At 40.9% G+C, this 25,966-nt stretch overlaps 1 protein-coding gene and 1 long non-coding RNA gene across 2 annotated transcripts in view; one reads left to right on the top strand and one right to left on the bottom strand.

Moving 5' to 3' along the window:
- Positions 1 to 957: 957 nt before the first annotated feature.
- The window catches only part of LOC107054725, a 31,526-nt gene continuing 6,517 nt past the window's right edge, over positions 958 to 25,966 (top strand). Inside the window, exon 1 of the long non-coding RNA XR_001469283.3 lies at positions 958 to 1,188. This is a non-coding gene — a long non-coding RNA (uncharacterized LOC107054725). The remainder of the gene's footprint in view (positions 1,189 to 25,966) is intronic.
- MYH1A (myosin, heavy chain 1A, skeletal muscle (similar to human myosin, heavy chain 1, skeletal muscle, adult)) lies at positions 7,246 to 25,528 on the bottom strand. The gene is made up of 40 exons (NM_001013396.2): positions 25,508 to 25,528; positions 25,280 to 25,326; positions 22,760 to 23,000; positions 22,526 to 22,669; positions 22,272 to 22,428; positions 21,618 to 21,645; positions 21,408 to 21,519; positions 21,223 to 21,315; positions 20,062 to 20,125; positions 19,871 to 19,969; positions 19,676 to 19,779; positions 19,455 to 19,593; positions 19,087 to 19,205; positions 18,844 to 18,993; positions 17,781 to 17,951; positions 16,635 to 16,941; positions 16,447 to 16,523; positions 16,143 to 16,230; positions 15,943 to 16,060; positions 15,732 to 15,855; positions 15,512 to 15,648; positions 15,154 to 15,409; positions 13,169 to 13,411; positions 12,828 to 13,004; positions 12,597 to 12,742; positions 12,418 to 12,508; positions 11,942 to 12,331; positions 11,670 to 11,796; positions 11,358 to 11,476; positions 10,885 to 11,081; positions 10,396 to 10,579; positions 10,152 to 10,317; positions 9,855 to 9,979; positions 9,187 to 9,495; positions 8,829 to 9,032; positions 8,486 to 8,611; positions 8,222 to 8,392; positions 8,031 to 8,135; positions 7,794 to 7,889; positions 7,246 to 7,486 (listed from the first exon to the last, which is right to left on the bottom strand). Exons 3-40 carry the CDS (start codon positions 22,961 to 22,963, stop codon positions 7,334 to 7,336), a joined length of 5,820 nt encoding a protein of 1,939 aa, NP_001013414.2. The 5' UTR covers positions 22,964 to 23,000; positions 25,280 to 25,326; positions 25,508 to 25,528; the 3' UTR covers positions 7,246 to 7,333.

A 25,966-nucleotide genomic window follows, 5' to 3' on the forward strand; every position in this document is an offset into this window, starting at 1 on the left:
TGCTCTCTGACTTGGCAGCCATGAATTTATTTTAGAAAAGCTGTGCTGGTACTTATGCTGTGTATTTATTTTCTAATTTTTAGCAGTATCTATTGATACAGACTGCATAGTTGCTTGGATGTAGTCTTGGATTCACTCCTGAGCCCCTCCTAAAGCCTGGTGTTCCACTTAACCATTTCCATTTCTCTGGCATTTATTTAAACATTAGTTACATGTCTTAGAAAAGAAATAATTTTCTTCACAGTTTAATTCATTTAACAATATTGTGATAAGTACTGTCCATTCCTGGTGCATTGTTACTCTTCTATTTGTCCTGAAAAGTATTCTTTAAATAACCACGGTAAAGTCCTTAATTTCTCTGTAATGAAAAAAACAACATTTCTGCAGAGGCCTTCTCTTCTTATTTTACACTGTGACTATCTGTTGGCTTTCTAACTGTACTTGAAATCTTCACTGCGCCAAAAAACAGAACAAAACAAAACAAAAAAACCTAAACCAAACAACAACAACAACAAACTAAACGAAGAAAAAAACAGCACAAGAAACATCCCATGTGAGTCAAGCTATCTAAAGATCTGAAAATGGCTCCAAAAATGGCTGTAAGTTAAAAATAATGTTTCTCTTAATTCCATTAATAAACATTCTTGTTGCAGTGTCTTTCCAGTTAGGGTAGGCTACTCTCAATAATCAGCGTATGAACCATTGTGCCTTCAGTCATTGCCAACTTTACAAAAGCCATTTTACTCCCCCTTAACAAACAATATATTCTTCTTTGCACTTAGCTGTACCAGACATAAGTCTTGTCAGGCAGAAGAGTGAACAGTCAAAAAAAAAAAAAGTGGGCAGATCATAAAAATCTGTGGCTTATTCAATACAACATTTTACTTGAGAAACATTCCCCCTGGGATTTGCAGCTTGCAAATGCTGTTGTCAGCCACGGTCTCAGTATGAGCAGGGCATGCTAGAGGGATCAGTAAATCCTGTGGAGTAGTTGATGAACCAGCTGACAGGGAATGCCCAGCCTGCTGTGCAGCAGCATTTCTGCTGTCCTCTGTGTAAAACAAGAGCACATAGGAATGTTAGCACCAAAGCAGCAGAATTGCTGAAACACTGATCTTTCAGAGCAAGACTTCTCATCTCAACACGCCCCAACACTAAGATGCAGCTGGGCACCAGACTCTGGAGATGGTAGGACACACTTATTAAAATCTCTCCCCTTGACTAATGAAGTGCATGCTTTTATTATTATCTGTGGGAAGTATCTAGTCTAAAGTGTTTCTGTAATTTAAATAAGAAATAAATTAATTTCGCAATGATTATGAGATAAGACTAGCAGAGTTACTTAACTTCTGAGGAGGACAGACTGAGGGACAGAACTATCAGAAATTTGAACGTATTCGGGGAGAATGTGTGCAGGGCAATTTGGGGCATTTGTGTCTTTTCACATGGCAAAGATAAGCTGTCTTTTATGGGACTAAGAATTACTTCTGAAGACTGCTCTGAACCAAGCACCAAAGCATGGAAAGTCTGTGATGATCTTACTCTCTCTTAATTTTACTCTGTTCACTGTGCTTCAAGATTTAGTTTTGGTGTGCATTTGTGGTAGCACTTCATAGTATAGAAAAATCTGCTACTTAAGTTTCTGTGATGTTTCACACATAATGTTTGTGACTCCTAGAAGAGCTGAGCACCAGTTAATTGTGAAATAGAGAAGCATCTTAAAAACAGCACCTGGACAAGTGCTGAATTGCCAAAATTGCACAGGTATTGGGCTTCTCTCTTCTCAGTAAGCATCAAGGACAGTGAGTTCTGAATGAGGGCATGCCATTAAGAATGTCCCTTCCACCACTGACCAAAGGAGCTGAGGAACTCCTGTTACAGAGAATTGAGTGGGATGGGAAGGCTAGGAGACTCTGGGTAGAACAGGCAAAAAGAGAGACAACAGGTGGTAGAAGGAGTTGAAGAACAAGAATGATGTGGAGCAAAGGGAGATTAGTCTTACAAGCATAGTGTTAGCATGAGAGAGTGGATAGACCATAAAAGGTCTGAGGTTGCAATCTCTGGCAGATAACAGAGTTGTCATAAGGTCAGATAATTAATAGAGAAGAGAAGAGAAGAGAAGAGAAGAGAAGAGAAGAGAAGAGAAGAGAAGAGAAGAGAAGAGAAGAGAAGAGAAGAGAAGAGAAGAGAAGAGAAGAGAAGAGAAGAGAAGAGAATCATTCAAATGGAGGAACCTTCAAAGATTGTCTAGTCCAACTGCTTGGCTGTAGATGACTTCCTTTTGAATTCTGTGAATGCAAAGAACATGCATTTCATCCCTTATCTCTGCCATGGCTGTACTCTTCTCAGATAGAGTTCCATACTACTTTTGATCAAAACACCAGTTTGACCACTCAGAGCATTTCTTAACAATAGAATAAGGTGCCATGCATTGACTTAGAGAGCTATTGCTGGATGTTCTTGTATTACCTTTTTTATCCAACCCAAACCATTCTATGATTCTATGATTTTTCTGCCATTGCCATGAGGGTTCATCCACAACCTCAAATTACTCCAGAAAGCATTTTGTTTGTTTGTTTGTTTTTCTGTGTTTATCCTGATTGTTTACTTACATGATTTCAGTACTTTTGTACTGCAATGGTGGACATAGTCCATCCTTTAGATCAGATTCATAGCTACCCAAGGAAGGTCTTTTTCAGGATAGAACAAACATAAAAAATGTTTCAGAACTGTGATTTAGTATTCCATCAGAGGGTGAAGTGTTAATATTTCCAAGAGCACTGAAGGAAAGGAAAGCTTCCTTCTTGACCCAAACTGTAATGCTCTCTTCACTCAATAATGTATCTGCCATGAAGGTCACTTTCAGACTCTATATCTAAAAGCACTAGCAGCTTGCAAAATAAAGTATGTTGTTCAATGTCCTAGTTTACACCCACCCTCTCAGCTATCCCAGGAGTGTCCCACATGCTACCTGCTACCATGCTACCACTTCCCTACTACTGCTTTCCCAAAGTGCATCTCCCTTTTGTTGTTTTCGATTAATTTTTTTGGCGATATGGTTCACAGGGACTTTTAATGGGAGGAGGCTCTAGGCACAGCCTGCCTGCCCATTCCTTCCGCAGTGACAGGGCAAGCAGAAATTCAGAAAACAGATTTGAAGTGTCCCTGCCCATGACAGGGAGTTTGGGCCATGCAGCCCAAACCATTCTATTATGATTCTATGATTCAGATAGTCAGGAAATGGGCATTAAATGGATGGAGGGACACTGGGTTCACAAAAGTAGTGTGGATCCCCCTTCTTGAGTAGGTCCAGCTGTTAAACACACTGCCAAGAGAGTCTTCTGCATTCCTGTGTACTTTCTCAACCTTTTGCTCTCCCTCTCATTCTCTCCCTTTTCCTCTTCCTTGCCTTTTCTATTTTTTTCTCTTCCTCCGTCAATAGAGAGAAATGAAATTTTTTGACAAGGCACTGCTAATGGAGCCTTATCAGTGGTCTGAGTACATGTCTTGGACATGCTTTGGGAACAGGAATGCTGAATCTAGCATTACTGACAAGAGGTGTCTGGTAGGAATCATTTTTTTTCCAAGATCAGTTACCTTTGCATCAGCACTTATCAGGTCACAAGCAGCCTGACTCCAGAAATAGTGTGCCAATACAAAATGACTCCTGTCCTCCATGTATGGCAGTGAATCACAAAGGGAGGAGTAACTAATTTTCCTTACCACTGCCATTAATTTTCCACTCAGATTCTGAGAAGTCATTTCTGGGATGCTCAGTGGTAAGGCCAGGTCAGCCCAGTGTAATGTGCAGTTTCAAGTAAATGGTTGGACCAAGATGTCATAATTCAAGGGACCTGTAATGTTACTTTTCATCAGCTGAGTTAGGAACAAATTCTCAAGACGTAATTGCTGACAGATGAGAGCCTTAACATTTTCAGCTGCTTCGTGACTCTTTCACAGTTGGCCCATGTAATTTATTTTGGATAGTCATAGTAATATTTTCCAAGGGGAAGAGAGATTTTAGGCATCAAACTTTGGACCTGGGTCCATCATTGTATTCCCTAGTCAGTCAAGAGGCTGAATAAGGTACCCATGGATCTAGAAATATTTCTGCATGTTTTACTGATCTGCAGTTGCACTACACTGATTTCAGAATTAAGCTTTATTTTTAAGTTTAGTTTGCATAATCTTCTCTTAAAAAAAAAAAAAAAAAAAAAAGCCAAAAGCAAGGACTAAATCAACCCTCCGAGAGAGCACTGTGTCTGATGTTCCACATGCAACATGAATGGAGATTAACCCAAAGTGTTCTTCTGCACTTGCAGCTTTGTGGGTTTTATCATTCACATGGGAGGAACTGAACAGTGCAGAAATATTCTTCGGGCTAACATCCAAAGGAAAAGTTTTTCATAGCATCAGCTGCATGAAAAGGACTTGGCTAGAAATATGCTTCTTAATACAGAAGTTGTTCTTTTTCTGCCTTTCAATGTGTGGTAGAAGATATTTTGTCTGGAAAGAAAGAATCTCGGGTCTTTTTGGAGCATGCTGAGGAAGGGAGAGTGGAGAGGGCTGTTTGTTTCCCTTCTTTGGATCCCAGATATCACTGGCATTGATGCAACTTTCACAGTTTCACACATAAAGATGCTGTCTCTCAAGAGCTGTCATACACAGGGTGTCATCTTCTCCTTCCAATATATTTAGTTGCTGCTTAGCAAAGTACATCCATATTTGGTTACAACATGAGAGGACTCCATGGGTCTAAGCCTCAGTGTACCTGGGAGAAAGAGAACCTCCTGATCCTAAATGCTGGTGCTGCAAGTACACTCTTTGCTGTGGTCGGTCCCAGCATCTTTCCTCACACTCCCTCCTCTGCATCTCTTTGGCAGCAACTCCAATTCCTTTCTCCAGCAGCTTCACATCTCCTTGAAGTACTCTATGGAAACAGTAGTGCAGAGCTAGCTAGTAATTCAGGGGGCACATAACAGTCACTGTACTGAGTGTACTGATATTAGTACTGCCCATAGCACATGAGTGTCCAAACTTTGGCTTGCCTGTGACACACTGAGTGAAGAGGAACTGTCTTGTCCTGCATACACACATGTTGTTCCAAAGCCTCCTATTTATTTCCACAGAAACTACCACAGAAACAGAGAGCAGAATAACACAGTTCAAGCAAATACATAACACGAGTTTTTCACAGTCACTGCCATCAACTATGAATTTTTGCCAGCAATGAATAAAAGCCTGCGTGCTGTACTTGTAAAAATCTACCAACAGAGTTGACCCATTGTCACTGTCTGTCACCACTGCTGAAATGCACCACACATGAATTCACTGTATGCCACTCCACATCCACTGTCCACATCCACTTTTTATTCTCCATAAATGTTCAGTGAGTGTCAGTGAATGCTGTCGTGGGCTGTTTTGTCCTCACGAAGGAATTCAATTCCAGGCCTTTGCTTCAAATGCATTTCCATGTCAGGTGCCATTTTGTCAGTGTCCCTCTGCTGCCATCTGCTGCACAACAAGAGAATGTAACAGGATATTGGTGGGAAGGTCTAACCTCTACTGCCATCCCAGTAACATCTGCCTCTGATGTCATGTGACAACATGATAAAACAGGAGGCATTACTTTCAGAGCAGCTCTTGTCTTGTAGACAATATAGTTAACGTATATCAAGTAACAAAGCTTATTTTAATTTTTAATGTTCTCTATTAAAATGTATTAAAAAGAGGGCAAAAACCCCCACAAAACTAGTAGGATATTGAAACAAACAGATCACGCTGGTTCGATGGCAGTGGTTGTAATTCTCACTGAGCTCTCAAGGTGCTCATCAGAGATGTTTGATGACATTTTGCTCCTCCTGTGCTTCATCCTTCAAAACAGTTGTTCACCAACATACACACTGCCAAAAGTGATGACATGAATGAGCTGTGACACTGACGTGAGGGGTATTTCTCTCTGGTAAAAGATGGCTGATAATGGTCTGGTGAAGTGACACAGTCACATTTTTGTTTCCAGCTCCAAACATTCCGTTTGAAACTTTGCAGATAATGTATTTATGCTGACTGAAACTGGAGTTGCAAATAAAACAAAACAGTGGTGATTTTTTGGGCAATCTTGAAACCTGTTCCCAAATTCCTTTACCAAACAGGAAGGCATGGCTGCATATTTTTGCTGTTTGCAGGATGATGTTTAGCCAGTGTATCAGAACCCATCCAGTCACTGTCCATCAGGTGAGCTGTCCCTGCCCCACACCCCATCCCTGGGCTCAGCCCAGAGAGGCTCACGGCGCAATGCAGTCCAGTTGGTGGTGATGGGCAGAGCTGCCATGATTGTGTGGGGCAGGGATGGCCTCAGGGACAGCTGGGCCAGGCTGTATTGAGACCATAGGCCATGGGTTAGATATGCCTGCCTTAGCAGATACACAATGCATCAGGGTCCAGCACTGCCAGGATGGCTATTCGTTATTTCTAGCTTCACTGGTCTTGCCTGGCAGGCAGTTGCCTTTGTAAGACTCTTATTCCCTGTAAATGAAGCAACGACATTTCTTTACAAGTGACCCAGATTATAGCGCTCTTTGCTTCAGAGTAAATCTTCTAGTGAAATCCAAAGGTGCTGAGTGCTAAGGCTGCATAGACCTCTTGCTTCACTGCTGAGAAAACCTACTGCAGTCGGTAGCACTATATGTGCCTTGAAGTTTTTCTTTGTAGCCTGATTTTCCTCATTTTTGTCCTTCCCATGTGTTTGTTTTGTTTTACTTTTTGTTTGTTTTTGTTTGTTTGGGCTTTTTTTTAGTTGTCACTGTGTTAGGGTTGAAGAACACTGGCTTTTAGCTGCAAAAGGAGGACTGGTGGCAATAGCTACCAGGTTTGGTGTTTCACTATTTTCTCACAGTGTCAGGCTAAGAGATTCCTTTCATACTGTCATGTTTCTGGAGTTGTTCCCATTTCAAGTTTTAAAAATTAAAAAAAACAGTTCCTCTCGCTATTTACCCTTAAACATTGATTCTTGTAGAAACTAATTCAAATATTAACTTAAAACTACATTGTTGGGAAACATTGTGTAGTGCTGCAAAAATTTTCTTGCTCTGTTGGCAGTAAATGTTACAACACTTAGAGTTCTACTCCAAAAAATTAATTGTTCTTAGACACATCATTTGAAAGAAACACACTCATAAGTAACTGTAAACTGCAAATAGTACCACTGTTTCTGCTGTGTATGCAAAGTTTATTCTCTAGACATTGACATGGTTACGAAGACAATGCAGAAGAAAGCAACAGAGGGTTCACATTTTGTGCACTCCTCAGGCCACTTTACTGCCTCATGACTTCCTCACTCTTCTTCTATCTTCTTACTGTGAAACTCCCGGCTCTTCACTCGGAGCTTGTTGACCTGTGACTCTGCAATGTCAGCCCGCTCCTCGGCTTCCTCCAGCTCATGCTGGATCTTGCGGAATTTGGAGAGGTTGACATTGGACAGCTCCTCCTGTGCAGGGAGAGGGAGTTGGTGGTGAGAAACCAAGAAAGGCGTTTCAGTACTCCTGTCCCTCCATCTTGAGGTCTATCATGTCTTTGCCAGGTTAAGGCATAGAATTCTTATCACCACTCTATCAGTGGTTAAACATAAGCCTCCTCAATCTCAACTATTCATGACACAACTATAAAGTTGAACACCTTGCCTCACATCTGACCACTAAACTTTACACGAACCTAATTCTGTTTCCATGCTTATAATCAAATGTGTGATTCTCCCTTGGAAAATGACTCTTGATACCACTCAGCATGGTACTTACAGCCTCCTCAGCTTGTCTCTTGTAGGATTTCACCTTCATCTGCAGTTTGTCCACCAGATCCTGGAGTCTAAGAATGTTCTTGCGATCTTCCTCAGACTAAAGCAGTTGGTCAGCAGGAAAGAGGGAGAATTGGTTTTCCCCAAACCACAAAATGACATTTTCTCTTCGACTTCATAGAAAAATACCTTGACTTTCTGTCAGATGGGTATGTCAACACAAAGATGCCATCAGCCTTACCTGGTATGTCAGCTCCTTCACCCTCCTCTCGTACTTGCGCACACCCTTCACAGCTTCAGCGCTGCGCTTCTGCTCAGAATCAACCTCCCCTTCCAGCTCCCGCACCTGCAATGAGAAACCCATATTTGAAGCTTCCCTGCTATCTCTGACCTGGTATTGCACACGCTTGCACAAATACCAGCCCTACGCACCCTGGCCTCCAGCTTCTGAATTTGCTTCTTGCCTCCCTTCAGGGCCAGCTGCTCTGCCTCATCCAGGCGGAGCTGCAGATCCTTCACTGTCTGGTCCAAGTTCTTCTTCATCCTCTCCAGGTGGGCACTGGTGTCCTGCTCCTTCTTCAGCTCTTCTGCCATCATGGCTGCCTGGAGAAGAAAGAATCACAGGTATTTTGTGACTGGAGGTATTTTGAGGGAGAATGCATCCACCATCAGCAGTGACGGAGTGCTCCAACTCACATCGGTGATGGCCTTCTTGGCCTTCTCTTCAGCATTGCGGGCTTCCTGGATGGTATCCTCCATTTCACTCTGAATTTGGGAAATGTCTGTTTCTAGTTTCTTCTTGGTGTTGATCAAGCTGGTGTTCTGTTGAAGATAAACCACACAGCAGATATGATATATATATTTATATCATTGCTCGTATTCAGTGAAAACCATTTCCCTACTTTTACTTAGAGTTCTATTAGTTTTTTATATGAATAATGATCCTTGCTGATAATAGTAATGGTAGAGGTCTGTTGAAGTTATGTTATTAAAAAATGTAAATGTTTAATGACTAGAAGCTTTCAACCCATGGACTTGCCTGGGTATGGAGGAGCTGCACACGCTCACTTGCATCCATCAATTCCTGCTCAGCCACTTTTCTTGAGCGCTCTGTCTGTTCCAGGGCTGCCCGTAGCTCCTCAATCTCAGCCTGCAACAGGTTTGCTCTGCGCTCCACCATGGCCACCTGCTCCTTCAGGTCCTCCTGTGTCCTGAGAGCATCGTCCAAGTGTATCTGGGTATCCTGGTCAGAGATATAAGACAGAGGTGAGAAATTGTGAGGCACATTTTTCCTATTTTCTTATTTCCTATTTTCACATCACTGTGGAACTGATAGAAGACAGGAACATTTTTAGCAATATAAGAAAATGGTGAGCACATCTTTGGGTCAGTCTTACCTTGAGCACTCCTTGTGTGTTTCTCAGATTCTTTTGTGCCTCTGCAGCAACACGGTTAGCATGGCTCAGCTGGATCTCCATTTCATTCAGGTCTCCCTCCATCTTCTTCTTCAGCCGCAGGGCTTCATTCCTGCTCCTGATCTCAGCATCCAGAGTGCTCTGCATGGACTCCACAATTCTGAGGTGATTTCTCTTCAACTGGTCAATTTCCTCATCTTTCTCTGCTATTTTCCTGTCAATTTCAGACTTGACCTGGTTGAGCTCCAGTTGGAGGCGCAGGATCTTCCCCTCTTCATGTTCCAGGGAGGCCTAGGAAAAAGAAAAAATAAAAACAAAACAAAACAATACAAAGTAATACAAATAAAACATCACTGAATAAATGAAAAAAAAAAAAAACCACAAACATTTGATGAATTAAATGGCATAGAGACTAAAGAAACCAAAATCCCATAGTCACTACTGCATAGCATCATCATTGCACAAAAAAGAAAAGGATTGCCATATAATGGAAGACTGTAATTATGTTTAACACCCTACGCTTCTCGTGCCTGGAAGTTATCCTTACATGCATACAATTTCACAAATGATATTAAGGTTTCTAATCTATGTTAAATAAACAATTGTACATAACAAATGGTAGGCAAACAGTTAAGGAAAAAAGAATGCACCTCAGCTTCTTCCAGAGCAGCCTGGATTTCAGACTTCTCCTGCTCAATCTGCTTCTTGACTTTCTCCAGCTCATGAATTGCCTTTCCTCCCTCTGCAATCTGCTCCGTGAGGTCAGAAATCTCCTCTGCAGGGAAGAGTGAAAAATCGCATGGTCAGATACAGAGCATACAGGGAAAGGCCCTGTCACAACAGCGTAACAAGTCTCCTCCCACCACTGAAGGCACAGACCCAGGTGGAGAGGTGGGCCGGAAAGCTTCTGAGAAAGCCCTGCCAGCAGGAAAGACTGAGCGACTTACGCTGCAAGTTCTTGTTCTCACGCTTCAGTGTTTCCAGGTGGTCCAGGGACTCCTCATAGGCATTCTTCATCTTAAACAGCTCTGTGCTGAGGGAGCGAGACTCCTTCTGGGAGGCCTCCAGTTCAGTCTGTGTTTCCTCATACTTCTGCTTCCACTCCGACAGGATCTGAGGAGCAACAGGGCGTGAGTATGGATGTGGCAATCATGTTCTGCTCAGGAAACACAGGGCTGGAGCCCAGAATACCTTGTCAAAGTTCTTCTGCTTCTTGTCCAGAGCTGCGCAGGCAGCATTTGCTCGCTCCACGTCAATCATCAGGTCCTCCACCTCATTCTGCAGCCTCTGCTTTGTCTTTTCCAGGGAAGCGCATTTGGCATTCACAGCTTCAACGTGTTCCTCGGCATCCTGCAGGCGCTGTGCCAGCTTCTTCCTGGGAAGAATAAAGCACATACCACAGTCAGCAAACAAAGAGTACATCTTACTCTGTTGCTTTTCTTAATAGCATACCTAACCAGTTCATAGTCTGTAATATACATTCCTTAGTTCTCAGTCTGCCATTTTCTGCCTTCTGTGCATATTTTCATTTTCCAATCCACACACATTAAGGGATTAATTTTCCCTTCTCTTGCCATCCATCCCAAAGCACAGCATTGGCTTCTTCCTGACAGTACTTCAGTGATCTCTTCAATTTTCTGTTATTACTTTCTGTCAGCCTTCCCCACTTTCCCCACATACTTGGCCTCCTCCAGCTCCTCTGTGCGCTGAATAGCATCTGTCTCATATTTGGTTCTCCACTGGGCCACTTCGCTGTTGGCCTTGGACAGGGCACGCTGCAGCTCACCCTTAGCTTCCTGCTCCTCCTCATATTGTTCCCGGAGCAAGTCACAGTCATGGCGGGCTGACTGCAAGGCGTGGGCCAGGGCACTCTTGGCCTAGAGTAACAAGAGTGTTTGGAAAATGAATGGAAGCTTTCAAACTGAAATGTTTTCAAAAATTGTTTCTTTATGAAATTAAAAAAGTCCTTTCAAGGAAGAAGAAAGTGTTGAGTATTCACAACAAGAACAATGAAAAGCAGCAGAGCTAACATGGAGAGTCACACTGTTTTCATCTATGTCATCATACTAGTTCTGTCATTAAATGCTTGTCTGAAGCACCTCTTAGTCAGGAAAATCCACTGGATAAGACAGAATTTTGGAAAACGTCCTCACCTTTATCTCCTCCTCTAAATGCCTCTTGAGTTCCTCAATCTGTTGGGTGAATGCCTGCTTGCCTCGAGACAGCTGAGATATCAGAGCATCTTTCTCCTCCACTTGTCGTGAATATTCACCTGGGAAAGTTTGCAGATACACAGGCCTTTAATTGCCACTGATGACAGTGTTGTGGACAATTAGGGCATTTGGCAGAGCTTACAGAAATTTAATGTCTTTTTCCACAAGTTTTGTCCTCAAAGGAGAGAAAAGTCCTTCTACACCAACTCTCTGATGTTGTACAATGACACATCAGAGTTGTGAAAATCTCACCTGATTCTGTCTGCAGACGAGCTCTTTGAGCATTGAGGTCATTGATCATCCGCTGATGCTCCTCTTCTTTTGTCTTAATCTCACTCAGCTGATCCTCCAATGCTCGGCATGTCTTCTCCAGACTTGCCTATATATAAACATAGGTAATACAAGCAGAGTCACTCTTATTCAAAGAAAAATAATACTACTTCATGATGTTCTGCTAAGTATTCAAGAGAAGCAAGGAACAGATTGCTCCTGTGAGCACTCACTCTGTAAGACCTATATTATACCTTGGCTTTGGAGACAGACTCCATGTTGCTGGCCAAGTCATCAATCTCCATCTTCAGCTCACTTTTCTCCTTCTCCAGCTTCTGCTTGACTCGTTGCAGGTTGTCGATCTGCTCCCCAAGCTCCGCTGTGCTGTCCGCATGCTTCTTCCGCAGGGCAGCAGCCGTGGCTTCGTGCTGCAGCGTGGCCTCTTCGAGGTCACGGCGCATCTTCTGAAATTCTGCCTCACGCTTCTTGTTCATATCAATCTGAGCTGCTGTAGCCCCTCCTGCTTCCTCCAGGCGCTCACTGATCTCCTCCAGCTCCCTGGAGAGGTCAGCTCGGTGCTTCTCTGCTTTTGCCCGAGAGGTTCGCTCTGCCTCGATTTCCTCCTCCAGTTCCTCAATACGGGCCTGGGGAGCATCGGGCACCCTTCACACCCATGTCCTTCCCCTTCAGATGTTTTCTGAAGGGCAGAAGGGAAGGACCAGAGACTTGCCTGCAGCTCCTTGATCTTCTTCTGTAACTGCATGCCCAGGGCTTGCTCATCCTCAATTTTGCTCTGGATCTGACTGATTTCAAAGTCTTTCCTTTTGCACAAGATACATGGTGTTAGTGCCTGAACAAAACATCTAAGTGTACCCGTCCAGCACTCAGATGTCCCACAACCACACTTACTTCTTCAGTTTCTCATCCAGCTGCTGTTTATCATTTTCCAAGTCCATTATGCTATCATGGGCCAACTTCAGGTCTCCTTCAAGTTTCCTCTTAGCTCTCTCGAGGTCCATGCGCAGCTTCTTCTCTTGCTCCAGAGACCCTTCCAGCTAAACCAAAGGAGATCATTAGTGCTCTGCCAGCCATGTTTATCTCCACAACTGTCCTATAATAGCCGTATGCTTTTGTTCTTACATCGTCTACTTGCTGCTCCAGCTTGGTTTTAGCTTTGGTCAGCGTATTGACTTTGTCCTCTTCAGCCTGCAGGTCATCCAGTGTCTGCTGATGGGCCTCTTGGAGGGCTTTCTTCTCTTTTGTCAGCTTGGCAATGTTCTCGTCCAAGGCTGCCATCTCCTCTGTGAGGTTTTTCACCTTTGATAAGAAGGGAGCAAGTATAATTAAAGCAAGTAGATTCAAGACTCTTGTAACATTTGGACTTACAACTCTCTTGAGTCTTTTCCAACTCAAGACATTCTGTGTTTCCAAAAGCACAATGTTGTTTTATTGGAGTGTGAGTGACATCTTCTGCCTCATACCTTGTTTTCAGTGGCATGCTTTTCCTTCTCAACTTTGGCCAGTGTTAACTCCAGGTCATCTATGTCTTTCTTCAGCTCTGAACATTCATCCTCCAGTTTCCTCTTCTTGGCTGTCAGTTCAGCATTAATTTCCTCCTCATCCTCAGCCCGTTCTGTCACCTCCTTAATTTTGGCTTCCAGCTGGATTTTGGTTTTGATGAGCTGGTCACACCTTTCCTCAGCATCAGCCAAGCTGTCTGCTTCCTATGGGGAGATACAAGATATCTTTATTTTCTGTATCTTTTTTTCTTTTTTAATTTAAATCTTTTATCTTAGTAAATTGACAAGTCTAAAAGCTATATTTGAAATAGCTGTTCCACTCATGAACTCTTTTTTCAGTTTCTGTATCTGGAAGAAAATTATGCACACTGTCCTTTAGGCATCATTTTGATTTTGTTTAAGCCCTTTCAAATCTGTCTCACAGAAGTGGTAGTTGTGTGGATACCTCTTGCAGTGACACAAATCACAGAAAGTTGATCACCTGGACTTATTAGCTTTTTCCTTTATACATGGTAATCAGCTTCCCTTTTGTCATTGATAGTGCTGAACAGAGTAATATTTGTGGATGTAAAGATTCTGTTCTTTAGAAAATAATGCTAGATAAAGAAGAATATCACTCTTTTACATTCATTAGAATTGTTGCACATCTTATAGTGGCATACTTGAATTTCTAACTACTGTGTCTGGTGTTTTTAATGCTGATTGAAGGTTCCTCTGTATTCTTTCAGGCTTTGATATTTTACTGGGATAGCTTTCTACTAAATGGATTTAGCCGACAGACACCTTTACTAGTAAGACATTCAAAACTGGCATTTTTCTTGTTTAGACTGAGAAAAAAATATGCTTCAGTTTTCTAACTGAACACCAAACAATTACATGACTAATGGAAACACAAGTGTATTTGGTAATTCAAGTTTTTTTTCAGTAACTTCTTGTGGGTTTTTTTGTTTTCTTTGTAAGATGGGCTTTGAATAACAAACAAAGCTGTAATAAATATATTTAAATGATACTTTAGTTTTTAAAACTTTTTGTGCCTGCAAGGTTCATGGATTTTAATAATAACACATCTACTACACAGCGTATAGTGAAAATCCAAATTGCAGATGCAAATAGCTAGGATGCTCAAAAATGAATGCAAATGCTTTTTGCTTACTCATCTTTGCTGTTTTGTGCAGTACTATATTAAGGGTAAAGAATACAGAGGTATAAAGTGCCTATCCAGAGATTATGATTTAATATTATTATACATACATCTGCTCCCTAAATTTGGTATATGAGTTTTGTGTTTGAAAATTACTCACTAATGCCCGCAAACTACAGGATGGACAGGGCTCAGGAAGCCTTTTCACCTTTCCAAAATCCCCCTGTATAAGGGTGCTTCTTTTCACTTTTCCAGGCATTACTTAACCCTCCTATGCATAGTAAAACACCTTTCAACAACCCTGGGAGGTGAGACTTTTTCAGAAGCAGGAGCTCTGTATTCATTTCTTCTTGGACTGAGGCAAGTTTGCAAGTATATTTTCCCATTCCTCAGTAAATGAATAAAGACTAGTTATGTGGCAGCTGAACTTACAACTGTCAGTTTGAACTCTAGATTGAATTTAATATTCAGAATGCATTCATGGTTTACTTTAGATCTTGGTGAGACAGATCTACATCTTGCAAGACTCACTGAGTATCTCATGTTGACTAGCTGTAGATGTCGTCTTCCACATAAAGCAAGAGAACTGACTCACATCTCAAGCACCATTTTACTTTGTACTGAATATCAGAGGGCTCACCAGGCCACTGCTAGACAATATTTTATTCCACTTCACAATCAGTATGATGCCTACCTCACTAAATAGCTGGCATTTCATCATGTATAATCTGAATGTCATCTTGGGAAAGAGCAATCTGAATTTACATGCCCTTTTTCTGGGTGGAAAATAAATGGCAATACTCACAGCCTGCACTTGGAGCTGCAAGTCATTTTTCTCCTGCAGCAGGGACACCATTTTCTCCTCCAGCTCCTTCCTCTTTGCCTCAGACTTTGCAAGCTCTTCCTTGGTCTTCTCAAATTCTTCCTTCATGTTGGCCATCTCCTTCTCAGACTCTGCGCTCTTCAGCAGGGGCTTGATCTTGAAGAACAGCTTCATCCAGGGCCAGTGCTTGACATTCATGAATGAACGAACGTTGTACTGGATGCAGAAGATGGATTCCCTGAAGCATAATTGAAACGTACATTTGATTATTTTGTGTGATATGATCCTCAGCATTTCCCCCAAAATACAGTGTCTTTAACTGAAGATGGGGAACACCTACCTCCTCTCCACCATTCTCTGGTACTCCACTCTCATCAGGAAGCCTCTGCACCTGGCCTGTGTGCGAGTGATGAGCTGTGCCAGCTTCTCATCTCTCATCTCCTCCAGGAGTCCCAGCAGCCCAGCTTTGAAGAACACCTGAAGAAAGGAAACATTGCAGCACATCACTGTCAGGTGGAACAAAAAACAGGCATAGGGATTGAGTCGAGGAGACTTGGTACCTTGGTGTGACCAAATTTGTACTGGGTGTGGTCCACATCAATTGACCCAAGAAGCTTCTCAGAAGCTTTCTTGCTATCAATGAACTGTCCCTCAGGGATGGCACTGGCATTAAGCACCTTGTACCTGTGAGAAGCAAAAGAGGAAGTTAAGGCTGTTCTTCCCAAATCTCGACATTACTTACAGTCATGCTAAAAGGCCGAGTACTCTTACCTCTGTTTAAAGTCTGCATAGAGGACTCTGCTGGGGAAGCCTTTCCTGCAAATCCTGATCCCCTCCAGCACGCCGTTACAGCGCAGCTGGTGCAGCACCAGTTCATGCTCCATGGCACCTAACAATTAATTTTGCAAATGAATATCACTGTTCCCACCATCGAGGGAAGTCATTTCAGTATCTCTGCTGGAGCATCTTACCAGGTGTTTTTGTTTCATTTGGGATGATGCAGCGGACAAAATGAGGGTGAGTACTCCGTAGGTTGGTCATCAGTTTGTTTAGGTTCTCCTGTGGGACCAGAAATTGGTATTTGTTTAAACAAAAGCTTTTATTCTCACTCTTAGATTCCTTCAACTCACCATTAAAGGTTCACACACCTAATAATGGATATGTACTTGCCTGAAACTGTTGCAAAATTAGTTTAATTCTAATTTGCAGAGATAAAAACAAACAAACAAACAAAAAAGGCAAAGAAAGATTTAAAAAAAATAATAAAATTCTTACCCGAAAAAGAGCTGAGACAGTCTGGAAAGAAGACCCCTTCTTCTTACCACCCTTCTTGCCACCACCACCACTAGCCTCTGATAAGTGAAGACAATAAAATATTTTTTATGTTTTTCAGACCAATTCATTATTCTGCAGTTTTGCAGAGACACTGCACACCAAAGAGTTGACATTTCAGAAGAACTGACCTGCCTCTCCACCAGCAGAGGCAAACAGTAAGGCCAGTGTCTTCACAGATGATTTCTGGTACAGCCCAATGACAGTTTCGTTCAGGGGGTCCTTGTTCTTCTCAAGCCAGCCAGAGATGTTGTAGTCCACTGTGCCAGCATAGTGCACCAGGGAGAAGTGGGCCTCAGCCTTGCCTTTGCCAGGCTTGGGCTTCTGGAAGTTGTTGGACTTGCCCAGATGCTGGTCATAGAGCTTGTTCTTGAAAGAGGTGTCAGTTGCCTTGGGGAACATGCACTCCTCTTCCAGGATGGAGAAGATACCCATGGGCTGGAAGATAGCAGGGAATAAAATTGAGATAAAATATAAATCTGCCTCCATAAAGAGATTGGAGTAAGGCACAGGAATTTGAGAAATGGATCCGAGTTTTTTTAAGCTTTGGACATAGATTTCTGAAAGAAATGGGAATTTCTAGTGCCTGAAACTGATGCATTTCTGAACTGATCTCATCACAAGAGACACACAGGTCTTTCTAAATTTACTGATAACTCTAATGGATCAGAAGTAGATTTTTATTTTTGCATTAAGCCTTTCTCTAGCTAACATAATTAAATTTGCTAATTAAATTTGACATTTGTTGAATGGATCAACAAATGTTTTAGATACTTCCTAAAATCATATTTTGATGAGATCTCCTTGTCTTTTCATTCATGCAGAAGAGGATGTTACGCAAAAAGTGTTGGTTTAGAATTATATATTTATTCGGTCCTGTTCATCCAACACCTTTTTTCTATGTACAACTCTGGTTTTACTTAGAAATTGTGTTTGTGAAATCACAATATTTATATTGAGATCATAATCCTAATACTGAAAATAGTGCCTGTGTTTCCATAAAGAGCTGTTTTATCTTTGCAAACTTAAAAATACACTGCAAAAAATCCTACGTATCAACTTATGTGTGAAACATGTTAATCCTATTTGCAGATGAGTGAAATTGCAGGTTGTTTTTAAAGCGTTTACTAATGGATATTCTAAAGATACTTCATTTGTAACCAAATTGCCACTCCCTAAAAATTATTTTCTGAACTAGAGCAAAAAACTGAGGGTGAAGAAAAGTCCTAAAATTCTGCCACAAACAACAAAAAGCATCTTACATACAATGAACCTACTTTTTCAATGAGCTCAATGCAGGCAGCCAAGTCCATCCCAAAGTCAATGAACTCCCACTCAATGCCTTCCTTCTTGTACTCCTCCTGTTCCAGCACGAACATGTGGTGGTTGAAGAACTGTTGCAGTTTCTCATTGGTGAAGTTGATGCACAGCTGCTCCAGGCTGTTGAACTATGCAAAAAGAAGATTTACTTGTCAAGATGAAGAACTACTCTGTAGAGCTTACCCCTGTGCATCCAGTTAAAGTTTTTTTTCACAGTTTAAACATTTCTTTTTGTTTGATTTTTTTTGTTTTGTTTTGTTCCTGTTATTTTTAAAGCAAATTTCAAAATAATTTAGTAATCTTATCCCTAACAATGTTCAATTTACATCTGGTGGGTTTTTTGTTGTTGTTGTTGTTTTTTGTTTCCTCGTATTATGTACATTTTCCTATTGAACTAACAAAATATATTAGATGTTACAAGTGTTTGCCAATACTGGCCTGCACTCAGGTTCTTTACCCTAATTTTTACAAAAAAATGCTTGCCTGCCTTCTGTGCTTGCATTGAAGGAAGTCAATAATATCCTCCTATTGGAATCACATTACAGGTCTTCAGAAGCAAAGCGTATATATTGCCCACTTTTTTCAAAGCGTTGGGACAAATTTGCATGGGACTTAGGTTTAGCTCTCTATTTAGACAGTCTGTAATGTTGCATGCTATTTGTCAGTGGATTTTTTTAATAATAATAAGCTCAAGTTAGTGAAAAACTACATATGTGGCAACTATATAAAAGGCGGCAATTTCTTCCCTTTTACTTCAGAATACTATTACATGAAAAATATTTTCGGCTTGTGCTTTGAGATGGAGAAAAAGCAGTCACATATTCAAAAGCTGTGACATATTCAAAAAGGCAAGAATTTCCAGAAAATTGGAAATACGCTGCTTGCAATAAAATGCAGACCTTTATTTGAAATTGTAAGGGAATAACACGTTTTCAAAAAACAGAATAAAAGCAACAACTCCAGTTTCTTATGACCTGCAGTGGTCTGTAAAGATTTTACTGTTATTTCTGACTTCCTTACATCAAAGATCTCAAAGCCAGCGATGTCCAGGACACCAATGAAGTACTGCCTGGGCTGCTTGGTATCCAGCTGCTGGTTGATGCGAACAACCATCCACAAGAACATCTTCTCATAGACAGCCTTTGCCAGAGCACCTACAGCATTGTGCACCTAGAGCAGAGAAGAATGCAGCAGGAGCAGAATAGCACCCAGAGCAAGACAGTACATTAAGCCAGAGGTTGCCAGTCATGAGCTGTTTCCTACCTGCTGCACTGTTTGACCCTTGGTCACATACTCATTTCCAACCTTGACACGAGGATAGCACAGGGCCTTGAGCAGGTCTGCTGAGTTCAGACCCATCAGGTAGGCAGCCTTGTCAGCAACTGTATACGGAGGGAAAGAGTGACACAGGGGCAGTGATCAGTGAACTGTGGATTTTCTCTAAGAGCTAGGTACAGATCTGCAAGTTTTGTAACTGCAATACTTCAGTAGCTTAAAAGAAATTTTAGAAACATGATTACTGTGGAAACTGAGATTTATGTTTTCATAAAAGTGAATTGGAGCAAGATAACTGACTGCTACCTGCCAGCTCTGTAACTATTTCTGTTACTGGCAGCTCTACATATTAATACCTTCTGTGCCATCTGGCTCTGCCTGCTCCTCTCGCTGTTTCTGTTTGAACTTCAAGTTCCCATAGTGCATGACAGCCCCTGTCAGCTTGTAAATGGCTGTTTTTTCATCAGGAGTGAAGCCCAGGATATCAATGGCACTCTGGCAACAGATTCGGTGAATGTAAATGCCACATATATTAAGTGTATTAATAAATGTATCAAAATTTATATGCGTAACTTACATCTGTAGCCATAAGCTCCTCCTGGTCATTAATGCTGGGAACAGTGATCTCGCCTTGACTCACAAACTGGTAGTCATAGGGGTTGGTAGTAATGAGGAGCATGTCTGTAAAAGAGAATAGGGCATATCTGGGCATAAGAATGAAGACAGTTATTAACTGTGTTAAGACTTCATTAAAAAAATTGGTACTTCCTACCAATTAGCTCTGGCTTCTTGTTGGACATGATCTGATAAAAGATGTGGTAGCTTCTTTCAGCCTTGAGCTGGAAAGTGACCCTGGACTTCTCCAGCAGATCTGTCAAGGAAGGAGAAAAGAGTTAGGTACAAGACAGGACATGGAGGTAGGAATTTGAGAAGAAAGGTGAGCAGGCCAGGAGCATCTCTTACAAGTTTCAATGTCAGCAGAAGCCAGTTTGCCTGTGGCCCCAAAGTGGATTCTGATGAATTTACCCTGTTGAGGGGAAAAAGTGTACCTTGAAATTTCACTAGGAAAGTCTATAATCTTGTAGCACTATTATTCACAGAGGACACATTTTGAAATAAGAAGTTATGTGAATTTGTTTTTCGGAGTTTTCTCCCAGCTTGAATCAGAAAAACAACAACAACAACAGAAGAAGAAACCAAAATCTACCAAAGAAAAACAATCAAAGAAATCCCACCAAAAGCAAAAGAAGAATGAAATTCAGAAAAAGTTGTCAAAAGTAAGATAAAGATCTGGGCCAAGTTTTGCTGCATATCCCTGATTGCAGGGGAGTGGGAAAATTATTAACAGCCTTTTGTCATTTATGCTTCATATGGATATAGAAAAAGAACTTATGGAATTATGGAATAAGTGTTAAAATTTTTTTTTTTTTTTTTTTTTTTGGATCTTATGGAAAACGGAAGGTAGCATTTATCTTCTGAATAGTGGAGGTACACCGAATGTAGAATTTGAAGCTGGGACCATGGATTGGCATTGCAATTTTTCAAGGATATTTCACAGCTTACCTACAAATAAGCCTTTTGAGTGAAAAGGGCCACAGATATGTCATAGAGCAGTTCAGTTTCCTATAGGATGTCTTGAAATCTTTTTTGTCCTATCCCTCACCTCATGTCAATGTCTGAACAGTTAAATTACTAGCTCTAACCAGTTCTGTATCTAATAAGTGACAGTAATATGTCACTGATTAGGTACAAAATTTTAGTTTTGCATTATAGAAAATTTACACATTTTTATATCAGCAGTCTGTATGACAGATACTAGGGGCATGTTTAGATATATATACAGAAATTCTAAATAATAAATAATGAACACATCTACATATATTTAAATGATGCCTCTGTACACATTTATTAGCTGTAAAACACTTCATGTAAAAACAATTCTAAACAATGTAAAACAACTACATAGTTAATTAGACAATTAGATAGATTTTTGTTTAAAAAAATATGAGGAATCAATTAGTTCAAGATGTCCATCCATCCTACCATGTCACTTCAGAAGTGACAGCTCCTGTTCTGATATCCTTGCTCACCCACAAATGTCAAAATGTCGGATCAAAAACTTACAAAGCGTGAGGAGTTGTCATTCCTCACAGTCTTGGCATTTCCAAAGGCCTCCAGCAATGGGTTGGCGCTGATGATTTGATCCTCAAGTGTTCCCTACAGGATGATAATTGTTCATTTACAGTGTATATTTAATCCATGTAGCAATTAAAGGCTGAGTCTTAAGTCTGTTCATCAAAAGAGCTCACCTGCATTTTGCCAGGCTGCTCCTCCTTCTTCTTCTCCCCGCTAGCTGCAATTGTTGCAAAGTACTGGATGACACGTTTCGTGTTCACAGTCTTCCCTGCACCGGATTCTCCGCTGTCGAACCAAACAGAGAAGCAGAGAGCATGAGGTCAGGGAGAAGGTCCCCTGGCACAGGGCATCCCTGCAGGGACCCGATCAGGGACCATACTTACGTGATCAGGATCGACTGATTCTCGCGGTCTGTGAAAGAGGCAAAAAATTTTAAATGGAGAATAGAGCAAGACTGAAAATTAGTGCAATAAATTTAAACTCCACTGACAAATAATATATTGGTGTTTTTTGTTTGTTGGTTGGTTTGTTTGTTTTTACTTTCTTTACTACCAATAGTTTCTTCAATTTCATTTCCTTGTAAATTAATAATTTTCCATAAAATTTAAAGAACCTTGAACAGATGTGTTCTTCTTCCATACTGCATTGTTATGGTCTATTTTCTCCTGCATGAAGTAAAGAGAATGGTTTTCGCGTCTATTAATTTTGATACTTTTGATAATTTTTTTCTACTTATACTGTATTTACAGCAGATACAGAATTTTCACAGAACGTATGGAGTTCATAGCTTCCTGAATTATAAGTTCTGCTGATTGTTTTCCCTAACATGTTATCTGTGGTTCCATAGCTTCTTTTTAGAAATAATGATGTAAAAACAAACAAACAAACAAAACAAACAACAACAACAACAAAAGCCTGTTCAAGCTAGCAATGATTGATTCTATGACTGAAATGAAGCACAGGTGACGTGTTAAAATAATATCAACATATTTAAAAGGAAAATTCTTTTTAGTACATTTACTTTGTGTACCACTCACCAGTCAGCATGAACTGATAGGCATTGTCAGAGATGGAGAAGATGTGTGGAGGGGCCTCCTGGCGCTTTTTGCCTCGGTAGGCCAACACCACCTCCGGGTTGTACACCGGCAGCCACTTGTAGGGGTTGACAGTGACACAGAAGAGGCCCGAGTAGGTCTGTGAGGAAGGGACACAGCACGTCGGCTTCCACTCAGCCTGGCACAGCAGTCCTCCCCAGCTACGCTGCCCAAGCAAGAGAGCTGCTGGTACTTACGTAGATCATCCAGGCTGCATAACGCTCTTTGAGGTTGTACAGCACAGCGGGTTCGTGGAGGTGGGTCATCATGGCCATGTCCTCAATTTTATCGTACTTGGGAGGATTCATGGAGAAGACTTGATCTTCCTTCACGGTTAGAGTCTGCCAAAGAAAAGAGAAATCCCTGCATGTCAGCTGTGTCAGACCACTGTGGGAATTGAATTCACATTGTAAGTCTTGCCTTTTACTCACTTCTCCACCTTCAGTCTTGACAGTGACCTTCCCTGTTTCTTTGCTCTGGATAGTCCCTTTCACAAAAGATTCTTTGGGATGCACCACAAAGACTGATGACTTGGCATCAAAAGGCTTATTCTGGGCCTCGATTCGTTCCTTCTCTGACTTTCGGAGGTAGGGAGCGGCCTCCCCAAATATGGCCATTTCAGAATCTGAAGACATGGCTGCACTGTATGGAGAGTCTTGTCAGCAGAGAACACTATGGAAGAGCAGATATGTTGCCCAGATTAGTCAACAGTTTCTGTTGCCATTCAGTTTTCTGGAAACCTTCCACAGCATCATGGAATTATTTTGCTGAGAAGAATCTCATAACATCTGTCTATGGTCCATTTTTCTCTATGCAAAGCAGGTACAATATTGGATTTCACCAGGAAATTTTTAATAAAGAGTATTTCTGGAGGAATACTTCCAGGCTACTGTGATGAAATCAACATCAATAAAGCATCTGTAATTTTATAAGCTCAATGATTTAAAAGCATTTTTTAAATAATTTATGTCCTTCGGCTCTGAATTCCAACAAAGATATGAAGCATTACAGTGAGGCATGTCAGAAGAAGATATTCATACCACCTACCTGAAGTTACCCAACCAAAATGCCCACACTAATAACTATACATGCCTATATACAAAATAGAGGTGGGTGTATCCAGAAGGTGTTCTGAGGACTATTACTTGATGCTTATTGCTGGTGTTTTGAATCATTTGCTGGAGTTTGCTCCTCATCACAAGTTTCTTAAGGAGTCCTGCATTGTAAATTCAGGCTTTGGAATAAGATGTGCAACTCCTATTTCTGTGTGTCTTTCTGGTTATAGGACTAGAACCTCTACCTGCAGATTCTAGAAAACTATACCCTACGGGCAACATCCATCCTGCTCGTCCTCCTGCAATACCGATGACTGTTGCATCCCTGGTTGCACAGTGGCACATTTGCTCCAGTAGAAAGATCCTGTGATACAGAATGCTTTCCAAACCCATGGTGAGGGCAATGTTTTAAAAACACAAGTAGGGCTAAGTCAAACCCCCTCAGGCTAAAGAAATCTTGGTCTCCAGTCTCTTCTTTTTTTTTTTTTTTTAGCATAGATTCTGATTATCAAATGTGCATTAGATGTGTTCAACACATTTCCTACTGTTCTACATAAACTCTGAACGTTAGCTGAGGTATCAGCCATACAAGTCAGTGCTAGCTGAGCCCTGCTTATCAAATTGTCTCCTTTAGGTGTTTAACAGTTACAAAAAACTTTTTCTTTTTTTTTTTTTTCTCTGTGTGTGTGTATGTGTGTGTTTAAATTGTGAGATTTACTAGGTCCTATTTAGAAACAGTTCTGGTTGTTAATTATTGGAAGCAATGTCAATGATCTAAAAAAATCTTACAGGAAAATTTAGAGATCTGTTCCATCTAAACAAAGTAAGACTTTTTCCATGTTTCATCTGAGAATGTACAAGTTGCAGTTTAATTCCTGTTCAGTCTCATGCTTAAATTTCAGTGCAGATCTCACCTTAAATAAAATACACTGTTATTTCATTGACAACAGCAGAAACCAGTTGTAAGAGATTTAGCTCTGGAAAATAGTATAGTGCAAATAGTACGTAATGATGGATAATTCAGCAAGTTAAAATACTGGATCATCAGAGAATAGTTATATTAAAAATTTATCAGCCTCAGTTCAAGAATTTACATATCAAAAATAGATATTGAAATGCAGTATGGCGTTCCCAAGGAAACACTGCATGTCTAGTGATAGAGAACACATGAGTTCCTAGGAAGTCAGGCAGGCAATTCATTTAGATGTTATGTTAGAGCTTCTAGTTGCCTAAATGAATCAACCAAATGCCAACACTTTGTACGATTCCTAATAGTATGCAGAGCCTCCATTTTAGTCTATTTAATTTTAGAGGTAAAGTAGAAAAATATCTCTATTTTTATTGTATATTAGTTGTTTTTGGCTTTTTTACCAGATTTCCTAGTATAAGTACCACATGCAGATTATAACCCCATAGTATGGTCTGATAGGCATTTTCATAGCAATTTCTGGACAATGTACAGTGTATGTTCTGTACAATAATTCATACATTTTATTGCAAACCTGAAAGATTTTGCCATTAGTTGTTCTGTTGGCTGGCTTTGTCTAGCTAGACTTCATGCCAGAACAGATCATTTACTTCACTGATCCATGGTTAAACCTGAGGAATCCCCAGGAAGCATTTCCTGGCATAGCAACAGTGGCTAGTAGCTTCAATGACCTGTTCATGTATATGTGCTGTGTTTACCATAACAGGGCAGTGGACAGGAATGTATGGGCTTATGCCAACTGCCTGTGCAACTGCACAGAAATATACCACCAAAAACAAAACAAAACAAAAAAAAAAAAAAAAAAAACCCAAGCCAAACCAAAACAACAACAACAACAAAAGAACAGATCTACAGAAATCCTCCATCTTTTTGACAATCCCTTAAAAGTGAGTAAATTAGGCTCTTACCTCTTGTGACACAAGAAGGTCTTGTGCTGACTGGAAGATGATCAGAGCTGTAAAGCAGAAATGTTAGACCCTTCTTACCACTGCATAGAATTCCATAAATCAGTTAAAGTTGAAACACAGACGTGCTTTATGTCACAGACTTTAAATGCTTGCAGACATAGATATATACACTAGGACAGCAGTGGACTGCAGGGACACTGTCCCTTTCTGCCAGTCACAGACACTCACCATGAAGTTTTCTCTGGAGACAGGACAGCACAGCTTCAAGGAATCTTTTATAGAGTCTGGTCAGCACATGCTACAGATACCTCCTCTGTCTTTGGGCAAAGCATTTTTGGCAAACCTTGTTTTTGGCAAAGCATTGTCTGGCAAACTGAACGAACTGAAAACTGGAAAGTGATGTTGCTAGATATAATTAGAAATTTTTGGTCTCTCTCTAGCTATGTGGATAAATCTCCTATAAATAATATGAGAAGATTCTTAGGGAGAGAATTTCAGCTAACGCTGACTTGAGGGATGAGAGTAACTACTATTAACTGTAGGCCATGGATGCTCGATGAATCCGAGGCAGCAGGGACAATCATTCACTGGGCAAGCAGAGTGACATTTGGATGCATATCTTAACCTTTTCTTGAGGGCAGCAGAAGTCTACTGACAGCTGTCCTTTTACAAAGCTCTCCACTTACA

This window comes from Gallus gallus, chromosome 18, assembly GCF_016699485.2.
Source record: "Gallus gallus isolate bGalGal1 chromosome 18, bGalGal1.mat.broiler.GRCg7b, whole genome shotgun sequence".
NCBI lineage: Eukaryota > Metazoa > Chordata > Aves > Galliformes > Phasianidae > Gallus > Gallus gallus.